The 18,337-nt window shown below is 36.6% G+C and overlaps 1 protein-coding gene across 4 annotated transcripts in view; it reads right to left on the bottom strand.

Moving 5' to 3' along the window:
- Positions 1-18,337, bottom strand: part of LOC130454613 (GTPase IMAP family member 9-like) — a 59,226-nt gene that overhangs the window by 38,092 nt on the left and 2,797 nt on the right. For 2 of the 4 annotated variants that reach the window (XM_056799880.1, XM_056799881.1), the window contains exons 1-2: positions 2,942-3,506; positions 1,605-1,662 (exon numbers count right to left, since the gene is read on the bottom strand). In XM_056799880.1, the coding sequence (XP_056655858.1) occupies positions 1,605-1,662; positions 2,942-3,117 (234 nt within the window). In that variant the 5' untranslated portion in view covers positions 3,118-3,506. Of the gene's footprint in view, positions 1-1,604; positions 1,663-2,941; positions 3,507-18,337 lie in introns of those variants that run through there. The other 2 variants (XM_056799882.1, XM_056799883.1) reach the window with 1 other exon arrangement.

Here is an 18,337-nt window from a genome sequence, read left to right as displayed (position 1 = left end):
TTTTGCCCTTAAAAATAAGAGCTCAGAGAAGAGCTGGATCTCATTCTGAAACATTCAGATTGAGGAGAACTCATTCTGAGGAGGCTGATTCTGAAACAGTCAGATGGAGGAGGGAGCTGGTGAAAGCAGCTAAGATGATGCTGGCCTGGTGTCACTAGAATCCTTGCTTAGACAGATCTTGTGGTGAGTGTTAAAAAACTGAATGATTTCTCTCTTAAGAGTCAGGTCTAGGCCATATTGGCTTGAGGCCCTTCATACTTATTCCTTTCTTACTCTCCCTCTCTTTCTTTGATTACTCATTGTATTATTAATTAAAATTATCTATAAAACCCAGTTGACTTGGGCATATTCATAATTTGGAATATATTCCCTGGAGACCACCTTATATTTGATTTAAAACAAGACACTGTAGAAAAACATATTTTCAGCGGTCATAATGCTTTTCCTTGACTCTCTACACTTTTAAATGCCACAGTTTAAGGCCTTCAATTTATTTTAAATCTTACAGTTTATGGCTCCCACTCTTTTATCTACAACAATTTAAGCCCCTCAACTAATTTAAATCTTACAATATACAGTCTCATATCAAAAAGATAGCTTTATGAACAGGCTTCTGATTCCCAGCTTTTAGAATCCCATTTAATTTACTGAAAGGGTTGGACAATATGATTCTTAAGGACCTTTCCAGTTTTAAGAATTTGCAAACCAGTAACTTAATTGTATTGCTAGACAGCATTGTCTTTTAAATAGGCAAATTTAGGAATAGTTTTAATGGTGGAAGAAGAGAGGAAGAAAGAGATTTGCATGGCTCCAAGACATCTTCTACTTTGCTCATTTTTCTAGCTTAAAGCAGTGAAAGACTTCAAATGCAAAGGATGCCTTTCGAAAAAGAAAAAAAAAACCTATGTCCTGATCAGTCATTAGTGTCTTAAATTTGATAAGGTGATCAAATGGTTTGCTAGCTCAGAGATTAAAATGGGGCACAGATAATGCTTAAGTATAAATCCTGGATAAGAAAGGAAGACAAGACTCAGGAGAAAGTTCTGTCTATTTTGTGGGACTCCTTAGTCAAGGGAGGGAAATCCTAGCCCATCCAGGGTGAGTAACAAATTACAAAAGGAGGCATCTTAAAAGAGAAAGACACAAAATGGGAGCTAGAGCATCACTAGGAACCCCTGACTCTTCATAATTGAATTAAAGACAGAGCTCTTAATTCCTTACTAAATTTTACATATTCAGTTTTATTTTTGTGATTTATTTAGAGGTCATTATATTACTAATGTGTTCTCAGAAAGTTATTATTGAGGTATTAAAATGGGATTTCAGAAAAATTTTCTACTTAATGAATTAAGATTGGTTAGGCTGCTTTCATGGAAATATGTCCTTGACCTTCGTGGGTGGGGGGCATCCAGAAATAAAACTATTTCAGCATTTCCATGGGACTTCAAAAACTAATTTCTATCTGTCTGGTACATATAGATGTCAAACAGAGACATGAAAGAAACAAACTGAATTTGGACTAATTCTACTGACCTAGACATTCTATGCCTCTGTGATTTTTTTTAGTCACTGGAGGATGAAGAATTGAGGAAAGTGATACTTACCGAGCTGTCAGATTTACTTGGTCCGGCTCCCATCTTTGAACAGGGTGAGGTGCCAGAGCTATGAATGAGTAAGAGAAAAGACAAAGAAAAATACATATTTGCATTTATTTTGGCATTTATAGAAATACTAATACTCAATAAATTCTTATTTAGCACCTGGTGTGTACTTATGTTCAAAAACCATGATTAGCCCTAAGGAAGATATAAAAGAAATAAAAGAGACATCCCTTGCCCTCAAGAAGTTGACAATCTACTTGGGGAGATAAGACAAAATATAGCAACAAAAATATCACATTTTTAAAGAACCTCTTATTTTCTTTGATCTAATTCCATAATTTTTTTCTCCTGAGTCAAACAGCTCACTGTGTTTGTCAGCCCTCAGGATTTGTAATTGTTATCCTACAGGATCAATCCACTACTTGAAGCCAATTGCCATTTTAATTTAGTAATTGTTCTCTTGTGAGTTTAGTTCACATAAATCAGTCCCCACCAAAGCTAGATTACTCCTTACTTATACTGATTAAAATTCATGTTTTTAACCTGAAAAGCTGAGTTTCTCCCAGACCCTAGATAATGATGACTCCACTAAGATTCAGTTACTAACCAGCCAACCAGCCTCTCTCTCTTTCTATGTCTCTCTGTCTCTCTCCCTTTAATGTCAGTTCATCATCTTATCCTTGAAATACTAGAGTGATTGGGGGAACGTTGCCCCACAGGGCAGAGGCAGTCCTGCTCTCCTGGCTTTGGAATGATTCATGGCTCCACTGTGCAGAGTAAAGTTGTCATTTGGATTCTAGGATAAAGCTAAGCAAGACAGCCCTCATCCTCTGCTGCTCATCTACACTAAGGATGATGGAAGCATAGATTTTGTGCTGGAAGAACCTTAGAGACAATCAGAAACAAACTCCTTATTTTACAAATTGGGAAATTGGGGCACAGAGAGGTTAAGTGACTTAATATCACGCAGTCTGTAAACATCTGGGGGTATGATGTGAATACACATGACCAGTGAATATGTGCAGCCCAAGTTAATTATTCAAGGAAAGGGTAATCATGGGGGAGAGGGTTTTTTTTTCCTAAAAATCATTGCAACAAAAACAATTTCTTTTATCAAGTTTCAGTGAAAGAAAGCTATTAAAAGGGAAGAGGGTAGACTAATAATCCCTTCCTGCTCTTAAGAAATTACCCAAACATGCAGTAAACAGACCCACCCTTCCTCTCCAAAACACAAGTCCCTAAATTCTTTCTTTTCTTCTAGTGTTCCCTTCCCTGACACCTCTACTCCATGACATTTCTTTCCCTGTTCCCTGCTATTCCCCAGTCCCAACCAGGCTCACCTTTTTTCAGAGAGTAAAAATTTGATCTTCTCCACTGGACTGGTAAAACAATCTGATGTGTTACTTTCACTTTTGTTTCTACAAGTACACTTTACTTCAGAAAGCTCAAGGAGTGGCACTAATTGATGGACTCTGGAGCCCTCACAGGACAACATGTTATATTGAAATCTTCTCATTTGTGATTCAAAATCAGCCTCATTTCCAGGTGATTTGGTGAGTTCTTCAAGGCCCACTAACCCTAAAATACCTTGGGCCCCAGTTGGCCACGGCTCTCAAATTCCCATTGTTGGTGATTTGTAGAAATTATGACTAAACCAAGATCACATAAGTGGTAAGAAACAGATCTGAGATTGGAACCAAGGTCCTCTAATTCCATATCCAATATTCTTTCCATTACTCCCAGAAATGGAGCTTTATTTCCAGTATGAAAGTTAACTCAGTAACATTCAAAAAATATTCATGAGAACATTCCCCACATAATAACAATAATAACAGTGTTTCATATTTAAGTAGCACCCTAAGGTTTACAAATTTTGTTCCTCACAACACCTTTTTTAGGTTAGTAGTATAAGTGTTTCCATATTTTTATTTCATTAACCTGCACATTATTTCTTACAGTGCAAAAAAGAACTCCTTAAGTTGAATTGGCCAAATGGAAAAAGAGATACAAAAGTTAAATGAAGAAATTATGTATAATTATATATTATTATATATTACTAAAAATAGGTGTGTGAAGGAAATTTACCCTCTCCACATAACAGTTTGGGGGGTTGAGCAAGTGACTTCATCTCCTGTCAGCTACTTGACCCTGAGGTGAGGATTTCTGTGAAGGAAATGATTGAGTGAATTGTGTCAGGAGGATAGAAAGATAGCCAGAAAAAGTCAGTAATAGAGTCAAGAGATCACAAGACAGGGGACAGGGTGAATGTTTTCTTTTTCTCTTACTATGCTTGATTAATAAAACTATTAATTTGTGACCAGCCTCATAATTTTATCCTTATATAGGGAAAATTGAAGTTAATGACATAATGAGATGTGAAGGAACAAGAAAACAAAATCAAAAGAATAAAAAAAATAGAAGAAAATGTGAAATATCTCATTCAAAAATAACTGATCTGGAAGACAGATCCAGGAGAAATCATTTAAGAATTATTGGACTACCTAAAAGCCATGAACAGAAAAAAAGCCTAGACATCATATTCCATGAAATTATCAAGGAAAATTGCCCTGTTTTTCTCTAACAAAAGGGGAGAACAGAAAAAAAGAAAAAATCCACCAATCACCTCCTAAAAGAAATTCACAAATAAAAGCTCTCAGGAATGTCATAGACAAATTTCAGAGATCCCAAGTCAAAGAGAAATAGTGCAAGCAGTCTGAAAAAGAATTCAAATATTGTGGAGTCACATTCAGGATTATAGGGGATATAGCATTTCAACATTAAAAGAACAGAGGAAGGATAGATTGGTGTCTTTGTATGTTGAAAACCAGGCCTAGAGATGAGAGATTCTGGGTTCAAATTTGGCCTCAGACAGTTCCTAGCTGTGTCACTGCAGGCAAGTCATTTAACCTCATTGTTTTCTGCTGTGTCAAGGAAGTTCATTCCCTCCCCCTTCTGAGTAGCCTGATCTGTCCATCAACATTCCTCACATAAGTTATGCCAGGTTTGCATCCATTACTGACTGTATGTCAATAAAAGGGAGGGGGCAGGTCTTTTCTGGACTTCTGAACAAATGTGGGGAGAGAGCAGGCTGTAAGGGGTGAAATTATGGCTGAGACTGAATGTATAATTAATTTAGGTCACCAAGAATTGTATTCATAAAATCCTAATGAAACACCCAAATTCAGCTGGAAATCTTATAGTGATTTAATTGCTATAGTGGAAGAGATTTAAGAAGAAGAAGGAAGGAAGGGGCTAGTACTGGGCAGGAAGATTAGGAGATCTAGAGTGTGAAGGAGGAAAGAATCAGCCTGACCTCCAAAGAGGCTCAGATAAGATGCCCCAACCTGAATCAGCTCAAGGCCAAAACTCACCACCCAACACTCCAAGATATCGAAAACACCTAGCTCACTCCCAGCCAGAGTTACCTCTCCAGGGAAAGAGGAAGGGACAGGAAGTATCGTGCCTTATATGGATGTTTTTACATCACTTTTCTGCATCTCATCAGTACCAATGAGGACTGTAAAAAATAGACTCGAATACAGGACTACAATCCCCACGAGCCTTTGCTCTACTTCCCCAGAATGCCTTGTAATCTCACCTGGGCCGAGATAGAGAAGGTATTTAAGCTGATTCAAAGGCTTTTGAGGTCTCTTTTCTTGCTCTTGGACTTCCGTTTTGGGGCAGGCCTGGATTTTTTTCATAATGTAGGTGAGGTTGTGTCTAGGCCACTCTATGGCCTGGACACGTGTTTCTTACCCTGTATTTTCTTTAATCCTTAATCTTCAATAAACCTCTAAAAAAATATAATACTCCTTGCAGAGAGAAACTAATTTCTACCTGCCTCAGTCTCCCCGTCTCCCCTAAATTTTAATCTTTACAGGACTTAGCTTGACTTAGGACAGCCCAGAAGTCTGTCCTTTTTTCTGCATATGTCTGTTGAAGTCCATTCCTTAGATAATTAAATCTTGAGTTTGATGCAGACCTTCAAAATCTTATTTAAACTAAGAAGGGAGGAGAAATGTAGTTTCCAAGGCCTGATTCTGTTATTCCAATTATCTCCATTGTTACTGATTAGGAAATAGCTAAATCACATCTTCTAAAGAATGGTCTGATAAGGGTGGAATAGTTTTAAAATTCACAAGACAGGTAAGGAGGGAGAGGAAGAACTTAATTAAGGATAGGCACATGTGGTTTGAGATCTTAGAGTAAGGCAATGAGAATTAAATTTATTCTTATATACCTTTTCTATTAATAAACTTGATATATTTAATAACTGGGTAGTTATATTAATTTAATTCTTATACTGCTTTAGAACCAATGTTTAGTATGGATTACAAGATGGAAGATGTGTTTTTTTAAAGGATCAGAAGGATTGGAATATGATATTCTAGAAAGCATAGGGGCTATAATTACAACCAAGACTCACCTATCTAATGAATATAATAACCTAATGAATAAGGGGTAATGGATTTTTAATGAAATAAAGGACTGTTAAGTATCCCTAATGAAAAGAGAAGAGCTAAACTGAAACCATGATGTTCAAATACAACACTCAAGAGAAGTATGAACAGGTAAATAGGAAAAAGAAACGAACATAGGAGTAAGGACAAAGGAATAAGTTGAACATGATGGGATACTATCTCCTCCAAGCACAAAAAAAAATGAGGAATGAAAAATAGTATTATATTGGATGGAAAAATGAAAAAGAGATGAAGGGAGTAAATTATCTCACACGAAGAGACACAATTAATTTAATACAGTGGAGAGGGAAATGATGGGTAGGAGATGATGTTTGAACCTTACTTTAATCAGAATTGTCTCAAAGAGGGAATAATATTCAAACTCATTTGGCTATAGGCTATATTGTGATCCCAGAAGATGATGCTGAATGGGTAGGACTGACATTAGAGGAAGCAGTGGAAAAATACAGGATCTTGGGAAAAAAAGACCGTGTCCCTCTGTTCAAAGTATATATGGAAGAACTCATTCAATAGCTTCAAGAGCAGACACATCTCAGCCAGCTGTAATGCAAAAGAAAGCCTAGTGGGTAGGAATTTCCCAGAGACCAAGACTGTTTCAATAAGAGACCGTTTGTTTCTTATCATCATCATCTTATCCAGACCAAAACTATTGGGAAGCAGAAGAGATGAAGACTTGCTTCGTCCCTGCTGCTGGCTGCTCAACAGAACTCCTGGCCTGCCTCTGGCAGTAACCAGAGTGACAGACCAGCTCTAAATCACAGGGCACCTTGAGCTTCTGTTGATACTTTGAACTTGACACCTTTATTTCTCTGAGACAAGTTATTTAAAGGATCAATAAACAACCCATCCAAGGGGGGGGGGGGATTACTCTATAAGGAGTAGGAAGTGGTGGATGGCAAAACAATATGGAGAGAACTGATAGAAGAGAGGATGAAATTGGGAAACAATCTTCATAACAAAAACCTCTGACAAAGATCTAATTATTCAAATTTATAAAGAACTAAATCAATTGTACAAAAAATCAAGCCATTGTCTGATTGATAAATGGGCAAGGGACGTGAACATGAAGTTTTCAGCCAAAGAAATCAAAACTATTAATAAGCACATGAAAAAGTGTTCTAAATCTCTGATAATCAGAGAGATGCAAATCAAAGCAACTCTGAGGTATCACCTCACACCTAGCAGATTGGATAACATGACAGCAAAAGAAAGTAATGAATGTTGGAGGGGATGTGGCAAAGTGGGGACATTAATTCATTGCTGGTGGAGTTGTGAATTGATTCAACCATTCTGGAGGGCAATTTGGAACTATGCCAAAATGGTGCTAAAAGACTGCCTATCCTTTGATCCAGCCATAGCACTGCTGGGTTTGTACCCCAAAGAGATAATAAGGGAAAAGACCTGTACAAGAATATTCATAGCTGCACTCTTTGTGGTGGCCAAAAATTGGAAAATGAGGGGATGCCCTTCAATTGGGGAATGGCTGAACAAATTGTGGTATATGTTGGTGATGGAATACTATTGTGCTAAAAGGAATAATAAAGTGGAGGAATTCCGGAGACTGGAACAAGCTCCAGGAAGTGATGCAGAGGGAGAGGAGCAGAACCAGGAAAACATTGTACACAGAGACTGATACACTGTGGTTCAATCGAACATAATCGACTTCTCCATTAGTGTCAATGCTATGTCCCTGAACAATCTGCAGGGATCATGGAGAAAAAACACTATCCACAAGCAGAGGACAAACTGTGGGAGTAAAAACACCGAGGAAAAGCAATTGCATGACTACAGGGGTTGAGGGGATATGATTCAGGAGAGACTCTAAATGAACACCATAATGCAAATACCAACAACATGGAAATGGGTTCGAATAAAGGACACATTTGATACCCAGTGGAATTGCGAGTCAGCTAAGGGAGAGATGGTGGGAGGGGGGGAGGAAAAGAAAATGATTTTTTCCCCAATGAATAATGTTTGAAAATGACCAAATAAAATAATGTTGGGTAGAAGCAAAATATCTTTGAGGAGGAAAGTGTGAAAAGAGAGAAAGAAAAGAATAAACAAAAGGAAAATAAGGTGGAGGAAAATACATCGTTAGTAATTATACCTGTGCATGTGACTGGGATAAATTCACCCATGAAATAGAATCAGATAGCACAGTGCAATAAAAACTAGAATCCTATAATATGTTGTCTATAAGAAACACAAAATAGAGAGATACACACAGAACAAAGGTAAGAACAAAGGTAAGAGCAGAATCTATTATACTTCAAATAGAAAGATAGATTGATAGCTAGATATAGATATATGCACCAAATGGCAAAGCATCCAAATCCTCAAAGGAGAATTGATGCAAGAGGAAATACTAAAAAAAAAAAAAAACCCATGCCATTTGGGGACCTCAACTTTCCCCTGTCAGAACTAGGTAAGTCTAAGTAAAAAATAAAGATGGAAGTTAAGGAAGTGAGTAACCAATAAAATCATATTTATCAATGTGATAATCAGTAAAATGGAGAAAGAGCAGATCAATGAATTGGCCATGCAATTTAAAAATAATAAATTCTAAAATCCTAATTAAACACAAAATTGAAAATTCTGAAAATCAAAGGAAGATTTATAAAATTGGAAGTAAGAAAAAAATTGAATAAGATTAGTAGCCAGTTTTGTGAAAACAAAACAATAAAACTATTATTTTACTTTTTAAAACCCTCATAAATCATCAGCATTTCTATATATTACCAACAAAGTCCAACAGTAAATGATAGAAAGAGAAATTCCATTTAAAATAACCATATACAATATAGAATATCTTGGTAATCTGTCCACCAAGAGAAGTCCAGAAACTATTGGAACACAATTACAAAACCCTTTTCACATAAATAAAGTCAGATCTAAATAATTAGAAGAACACTAATGAGCCAATATAACAAAAATGACAATTCTAGTTAAATTAATTTTCTTATCAGTGCCATGCCAACCAAATTATCAAAAAATTATTTCACAGAGCTAGAAAAAATAATTACAAAATTCATCTGGAAGAACAGAAAGTCAAGAATATCAAGAGAATTGCTAAAAAAAATACAAAAAAGGCAGCCTACCTGTACCTGATCTCAAACTGTATTATAAAGCATTAATCATCAAAACAATCTGATATTAGCTAAGAAACAGAGTGGTGCATCAATGGAATAGATTAATTATACAATACACAGTAGAAAATGAACATGGTAATACAGTGTTTGATATACCCAAACATCTAAACTTTTAGGAGAAGAACTTCCTTTCTGACAAAAATTGTTGAGAAAACTGGAAGGCAGTAGGGCAGAAATTAGGTACAGACCAACATCTACCATCATGAAACAAAACAAAATAAAAATGTGTATATGATTTAGACATAAAGGGTTTTATTATAAGCAAATTGGGGTAGTAAAGATTAATTTACATACCAGGTATATGGAAAAAAGGAAGAATTTATGACCAAACAAGAAATAGAGAGTATTACAAGATATAAAATGGCTAATTGAAAAAAAATTTGCACATATAAAACCTATGCAAACAAGATTAGAAGGAAAACAGAAAACAGGAGGATTTAAAACTCAAAATGTTAGAAAATGGATGCTAAAAAATTTGTTACATGTTAGTGGGAAAAAATAAAACATGACTAAAAAGTTTTTATTAAGAAGCCATTAAATCCATACAAGCCATGACCTCTTTTTCTCTCTTCTGGCTGCCTTTTTTTCTCTTCTTTACTCTGCTCACCCTCTTTTGTATTAATTTTTTGTATCTCTTGTTTCTGTTTGTCCCTCATTGACTTCCTGTCTACATGTTTCCACTCTACCCTATGGCCAGTTTTGCTTTCTATTCTCACATTCAAAAGTTCTTATCAGAAAGAACTTCTGTGGTAAGCTGAGTCTAAATGAGCAAAATAATTCTTTCTTGCTCACAGTTAGGGGAAGAAGCAACAGCCACAGCTGCGGCTAACCTCAAGAGGAGGGCATACACATCTGTCTCTGTAGTGTGACCTGAAACAGGACCCACAAACTACCTTCCGTGCTCAAATACATCTTCCCTAGTTCACAGTCTTGAATCTTTCTCCTCTCATAAAGGAAATTTCCAGGGTTCGATTTTTAATGTATACTCAAAAAGGAGGGCCATTGTCTCCAATAGGTAATAGTGAAATATAGTATCCTATGCCTTCTTCTCTTCGTACCTTCTCTTTCTCTTAGTGATCTATCAGATCTGATAGATTTGTTGCTATGCAGATGACTCACAAAAATCTATCTACTCTCTCCTGAATAACTGTCTTTCATTTCAAGCTACCTGTTATACATCCATTTCCAGGAAAGGAACATGGATTTAGAACTGCAATGGAACTTAGCATCTTCCGTCCAAAGTACATTCTTCCCTCTTCCCAACTTTCGTATTTACATCCAGGGCAGCAACAATCTTCTAGGTTCAACTTGGAGTGAACTTCAAATCTTCAGTAAGTCATCTTCTTGCAAGACTGCATCAATGTGGGAGCAGATAGAGGGCTCAGTGGATTGAGAGCCAAGCCCAGAGATTGGAGATCCTGGGTTCAAATGTGGCCTCATTAATTTCCTAGCTGTGTGACCCTGGGCAAATCACTTAATCCCAGTTGCCAATCCCTTACCACTCTTATGCCTTGGAACCAATACAATATTGATTCTAAGATAGAAGGTAAAGGTTTAAAAAAATTGCATCAGCTCTGAAACTCATATCTTCTTAGTATCTCTTGGCTCTGAGACCTCTCCTTCCCTCTGATTGAAGGATATGGGAGGTAGACCTCAGAGAGCTCCTTGTCAATCTTTTACATAGCTAGAAGTTTCAAGGAAGTCATCTCATCATTTCCTACCTTGCAGATCTTTATCATACCTTTTCCCCATGTCAGTTAATTCCCCTCTCCTCTTTCAACATGTTTTACATGTCATCTCCCCATTATTATATTGTGAACTCTTTGAGGACAGGGATTGACTTTTGCCCATGATGGTGAATGTATGGCACATGATGCCAAAGATGTCATGCAGAGACCTCTCTGTGGCCATGCTGTCTTTTACCAGAGTTATTTACTAGAAAGACAGAGGGACTCAGGCAGAGCTCCTCTCTTACCCCTTTCTACCCTGTCTTCCTGCCCTTCTGCCCAGCAGCCCAATGGAAGCACCCCTGAGCAGAATGCCTTGGCCACCCCCTCCCTTTCTCCCATCCCTAACTGGTGTAAGATGGCAGGGGCAGGTGGGGCCCTAGGTCTTGAGGAGTGGGGCATAACAACCAGTCTGGGGTAGGGCAAAGCATAGCACATGGTGTCTAAAAGGTTCTTAAAGGTTCACCATTACTGCCTTTTGCCTTTCTTGAATCCCAAGTACTTACCACAATGGCTGACATATAGTGGACATTTAATAAATATTTAATGACTGACTATACTTTCCTGTTCCTCATGAATAAGCAGTCAATCAATAAACATTTATTAAGTACCTACTATGTGCCAGGCACTGTAATAAGTACTAGAAATACAAAGAAAGGCTAAAAAATAGCAGCTGCTTCTTTTAAGGACATCATAGTTTAATGGGAGAGAAAATAAGCAAACAAATATATGCGAACAAGCTATTTTCAGAATAAATAAGAAATAATTAACAAAAGTAAAATTACAAAGAGATGGGAAACTCTTCCTATAGAAGGTAGGAATTTAGTTGGAACTTGAAGGAAGCCATGGAAGGCAATAGGTGGAAATAAGGAAGGACAATTTAGGCATTGTAAAAATAGACTCGAATTTTAAATTGCAAAGTTTAAATTCCTTTTGAGAAGAATTTTAGGCAAAGAAAGATGCTACTTCTCTGAATCCAGAAACTGAACTGTTGGAGAAGACACCATGAAGAAGCCCCCAGACCACAAGCTACACAAAAATGAACTTTGGGTGTGGTTGATTGAACATTTATTTGTCAATTATTTGGTTTTTTTCTCAATCTCAAATTATTGTAATCTTTAAGTTGATTATGTTTTCATGATCCTTTTTGGGGTAACCTTTCCCAATAAGAATCAAACGGGGAATGTAAAAATAGACTCGAATCCAGGACTTCAGTTCCCAGAAGCCCTTGCTCCACTTCCCCAGAATGCTTTGTAATCTCACTGAATTCTCACCTGGGCCGAGAGCAAAATCATTACTTAGAGGGTCTCCACCCACGGCAGGCTTTCTGGGCCTTTCCTGTTTCCTCTTGCAAGCAGACGTGGCTCTTTTCGTAATGTAGGTGAGGTTGTCTAGGCCCCTGGATGCTTTCTTATTCTGTTTTTCTTTAAATTCTTAACCTTTAATAAACCTCATAAAAATAATACTCCTTGCAGAGAGAACTAATTTCTACCTGCCTTCAGGTACCTTCCCCTAAATTTTAATCTTTACAGTATGGGGAATAGCCGGAGAAATTGCTCAGACCAAAGATGGAGTGTTTTGTTTGTGTAATTGCAAGAAGGCAGTTATCACTGGACTGAAGAGCACAAAATGGAGAGGAAGATATAAGATGACTGGGAAAAGAAGGTTAGGAAGATCTTTGAGTGCCAAATAGAGAAGCTTTTTTCAACAGCAAGTGTCTCTGATGAAGGCCCCATTTCTCAAATATATAGAGAATTGAATTAAATTTCTAGAAATAGAAATAGTTCTCCAATTTATAAATGGTCAAAAAATATACACAGGCAATTTTCTGAGGAAGAAATTAAAGCTATTTAGAGATATGTAGAAATGCTCTAAATCACTATTGATTACAGAAACGTCAATTTAAAAAAACAACTCTAGGGTACTATCTCACATCTTTCAGATTGGTTAGTATGATAGAAAAGAAAAACGACAGGTGTTGGATAAGATATGGAAAAATAAAGACATTAATGCGTAGTTGGAAATGTGAACTGATCCTGCCTTTCTAGAGGACAATTTGAACTTTGCCCAGCTATAAAACTGCACTTTGCCCAGCTATAAAACTGCAAACTCTTTCCCCCAGCAATATCACTACTAGTTCTGTAGCCAGAAAAGATTAGAAGAAAAGGAAAGGGGCCTGTATGTTGTATTGATGGTATATAAACTGTTGATACTTTTGGTAATTGTATCCCCAAAGTGTCCCTAAGTTGCTGTTGTGAGGTGAAGCCTAGCTGGCTTTCCCCTCTGGGTCTTTTGCAGTAAAAAGTACTTGTGAAGACTAAGATGTATATATAAAAATTAAAGCTAATTTATTAATAGTTATAGGATTGGCAAAGGGTATAAGGATATATAAAAGGATTTTCTATCTCTACGGGATTCTACTTAACACCCAAACTCAGCTGACTTGGCATGAAGTCTCTTCAGTCCTGGTTTCCCAGGCTACACTAAATCTTCCTATTTCTAACTAACCCCAATGACCCCACTTAAAATAATCTAAACTAATATCCTTATAATTAATTATTTATTGTAATAGAATATTACTATAATATTTATAATTATATATTAATTATAATTATAACGATATGATATTATATAATAATTACTTGTATATAGTCCTTAAACTGTCTCCAAATATCAAAAGGGCCAGCAAGAGCAATCTAACTGAGGCTTCGTCAAAGCTCAGCCTTGACTCCGAGTTTCACTCTGAGCCTAGAGAAAGGACAAGATCTTCTGTTCTTCTCCTTAAAGATGGATCACTCTTTAACTGCGGCCAGACAGTTACTGAACTCACACCCTGAGACTCCCAGTTTGAGGAAAGGACTACCAAGAGGTCAGCAGACTCTTTCGCCAAGCTTCAGTGAGAGAGAGCCGTCCTGGAATGTCAGCTAATCTCTAGCTCACTCTAACATTCCACAGAACCTCCGCCTCAGCCCTCCTCCAGACACCAACATGCTTTTGAGACACACTTTTCTATTTCTTATCTAGAAGGTATCAATACCCACATCTTAATGTTATTCTAATATTGTACAGAAATATTTACAGCAGCTTTTTTGGTGGTGGAAAAAAATTAGAGGTAAAGGGGAAGTTCCTCAGTTTGGGAATTGTAGAACAAGTTGTGGTATATGATTATGATGGAATACTACTGTGCTATAAGAAATGACAAGCAGAATGTTTTCAGAAATACATGGAAAAATATGCGTGAATTGGAGTTCATGCAAACTGAAATGAGCAGCACCAGGAGAACATTGTATGATGTTCAGTATTGTATGGAGGCCAACTGTGAATGATTTAGGTATTTTAAGCAATGCAGTGATTTAAGACAGTTCTGAAAGACATATGAAGAAAAATACTATCCCTTTTAGAGAAAAAAACTGATAGTGTTTGAATGCAGATTGAAACATACTTTTTTTACTTTATTATTCTTGGGAGTTTGGGGTCTGCATTTTATTTTATATTACCAATAGGGAAAACTTTTACATAACTACTCATGTATAATATATTTCTAATTGGTTGCTTTCTCAAGGAGAAGGGAGGAGAGGAAGTGAGGAAGAGAATTTGGAATTCTAATTTTTAAAAAAACTAATGTTTAAAAATTTTATTTACATGTAATTGAGAAAAAATGAAAATTTCATGTAAAAATAAAATCATCATAGTTAAGGTAACAATGATGTTATTAAATATCTATATACCAAATGATATGAGATCTAGGTATTTAAGGGGAAAGCTAATCAAAACGCAGAAAGACTTTGACAATAACTATAGGTGAGCTTATCATTCCTTTTTCAATACTTAGTAAATCCAATAAAAAGAAAAAGAGACCTTAACAAGGTTGAAAAAACTAAATTTGATATGCTTATAGAAATACCAAAAAGAATTTTATTTTACCATAATGTGCATTCCCTTTAATATTGTTTCATGATAAACAAGCCAATCAACATTAGAGTTTTAATTAAGATTTGTAGGATGTGGCTATATGAACTATTTATAATTATGGAGTGATTGGAGGTTGAAGTCTACCATAAATAGGAACCGGGGTCAACCAGAAACTCCATAAGTAGAGAAGCCAATTCACTGCAGGCCAATAGAACACCAATAGAACAAATAGCTGTGACAGTACGAACCCTAGACTTTTGATTTCTGGGAGTATTGTGGGCTCAACAACAACCACCAAGAATGACTTTGGCCAGCAGAATAATTATAGTGTAGTACCACTGAGTGACTCAAAGACTTCCCCTTAGGGCATAGCTTCTTATATTCTCAACAACTACACAAATTTACAGACATAACTTTTTCTCGTAACTATAGGATAATTCCTACAGAGTGAAAGAGGAAAGCCAAGCCTGTGACCCAGAACTTTGGAATTTATCACAGATTCAAGATGAAACCTTCCCAAAGCTGCCTATCACAAACTACAAATAAGGGGCAGGGAATCAGGAGGTCATGGCAAGTAATATACATGATTCCTATCTTTGGTGGGAAAGGCAAGAACTGAGGGAAACAGGGAATTTAGGAAGGGGGGGGAAGTTTATGCACAGGGAAGAAACCACAATTAAATAAATGAGTTTATTAACAAAGAAAGGGATGATGGGGAAGGAAAAGGGAAAAGTTTTGCATCTGAGTATTTGCCCCAATATATTTAACCCACTATAATTAATTTCCTAAGCTTAGCCTGTCTAACTAACTAAACTAAAGATTACTAAGGAAGTCTGTCAGGGAACCCAGAATCTCATACACACAGTCCTTGGTGGGTCAGGTAGCAGGAATACAGCTGCTGAGCCCTCAGATGTTCCAGGAAAGAGAGAGAAAGGCTCCTCCAAAATCAATCTGTCCACCAGAATGTATAGGAAATCTTCTCAATCCTTTTGATTTTATTCTAAAGCAGGCAGCTTACAAAATGAGTTTGTCCAGGGAGAGTCCAGATCCACCCCTTCAGGCTCCAGACAGACAGTTGGAAACCGTTTCCTTCAACAGCTTAAAACTGACCCAGCCAGCTCTTGGAGAATTCTGAGGCTTGAGGGCTGTCAATCAAACTCTTGCAATCACTTTGTAACTTGCTTTGCTACAGAGCCAAATCCTTGGGAAGCCGAAACTTAAGCAAAAAGGAAAAACTCATGAAATTCTGTACATATCTATCACCTACAAGGCAAAAAGTTTAGAAATTGTACCTTTTGCAATGACTCACAAATCAATAGTATGAATGCCTTCCTTTACAATTACTCCAGAGGTGTCTACCTTGGGATCCAAAATTGCCACGTGTGGCTTGAACCAAATTAAAATGTAATTGGATAGGGTGCAACTGGGTAGCTCTCGGATTGAGATCCAGGACTAGAGGCAAGAGGTCCTAAATTCAAATCTGGCCTCAAACACTTCCTAACTGTGTGACTGAGCAAATCACTTTACCCTCATTGCCTACCCCTTAACACTCTTTTGCCCTGGAACCAATAAACAGTGCCGATTCTAAGATGGAAGGTTACGTTGGTTTTTTAAAAATATAATTGGATAGAAAAGGAAAATGACAAATATTCGAAGGGATGTGAGAAAATGGATACACTAATGCACTATTAGAGTTATGAACTGATCCAACCATTCTCTTAAACAATATGGATGATGACCAAAAGATTATAAAGTCATTCCGACCCTTTGGCACAACAACAGCATTTCTAGGTCTGTTTACAAAAGAGATTTTTCCTTAAAATGATAAGAAAACATTCACCCAAATTTTCCCTTAAAATGATGAGAAAACATCTACTATCAGCAAGCATTATTCATAAGGCAAAGGAGCTAGAAGTCTTCTCATTATGATTAGGAGTAAAACAAGGATGTCCATTATCACTAATTTTACTCAATATGGTATTAGACATGCTAGCAATAGCAATAAGAGAAGAAAAAGAAATTGAAGAAATCAAAATGAGCAATAAGGTAATAAAAATATTTCTTTTTACAGATAATATGATGATATTAGAAAATCCTAGAGAGCCAACTAAAAAACTAGTTGAAACAATAATTTTAGCAAAGCAATGGTATATAAAATGAATCTACATAAATCATCAGCATTTTTATATGTCACAAAGTCCTCCAAGAAGAAATAATAAGAGATATACCATCTAAAATAATCTGAAATATCATAAATTACCAGGGAGCAAAATATTTCAAGCAGCATTCTTGGTGATGGCAAGGAATTGGACACTGAATTGGGGAATTTCTAAATAAGTTGTAGTATATGATTGTGATAGAATGTGCAATAAGAAATAATGAGTAGATTGATTTTTTTAAACCCTTACTTTGCACCTTGGAATCAATATTGTGTATTGGTCCCAAGTCAGGAGAATAGTAAAGGTTAGGCAGTGGGGGTTAAGTGTCTTGTCCAGGGTCACAAGGCTAGGAAGTGTTTGAGCCGAGATTTGAACCCAGGATGTCCTATCTCTAGGCCTGGCTCTCAGTCCACTGAGCTACTTCACTACTCCCCAAGCAGGTTGATTTTAGGAAAATTTAGAAAGACTTGCATAAAGTAATACAAAGTGAAATGAGAAGAACCAAGGGAATATTGTATATGGCAACGGCACTATTATTTGAAGAATAATTGTGAATGTCCACCTCCAGAGAAAGAACTGATAAATATAAGGATACATGATGTGGAGTTACATATATGTGTGTTTATACATATATATTTATATCTTTGTCAAATATTGGTCTTCTCTAGTGCAGGGTGGGGAGGGAGGGAGATAGTTCAGAACTTAATATGTAACAAAAAAATATATGATGTAAAAAACCCTAAACTCTTTGCTTCTTTGGAAACTGAGGGGATGCCCATCAATAGGGGAACAGTTGAACCAGTTGTGGTATATGATTTTTACATATTGATAAGATAACAAATTTGTCAAAGTATCAAAGAAGAAAAGGGCAGAACTTTGCATTTATCTCTTTAATTTTATCTTAATTATCTTTGGCTCATTCTGGCTTGTGATTCTGCACAATGAATCGTTAGTTCAATGTATTAGCTATGCTGTCCAGTTCTGCCTCATCTGAATATATGCTAATCATTCCTTCTACATATTTACCCTAGTCATTAATAAAAATGTTTAACATTCCAGGGTCAAACACAGAATTCTGAGATATCCCACTGGAGGAGACATTGCAATAAAATACAAACTCCTTGAGGGGTTTCATTTTTGTCTGTGTCCTCAAAAGCAATAGTGCTTGGGCTTATAAAATGTACATAACAAATGCTTATAGAATGATTGGTGATTGATTGACATTGAAACATAAATCTTCCCTCTGACTCTAGTGGAGAGAAACCAAGACTATTTTAGGAATAGTAGCATTCTCCAGCCCAACCCGAA

This window comes from Monodelphis domestica, chromosome 5, assembly GCF_027887165.1.
Source record: "Monodelphis domestica isolate mMonDom1 chromosome 5, mMonDom1.pri, whole genome shotgun sequence".
NCBI classification, from domain to species: domain Eukaryota; kingdom Metazoa; phylum Chordata; class Mammalia; order Didelphimorphia; family Didelphidae; genus Monodelphis; species Monodelphis domestica.
This window is presented reverse-complemented; position numbering and strand designations above follow the sequence as displayed.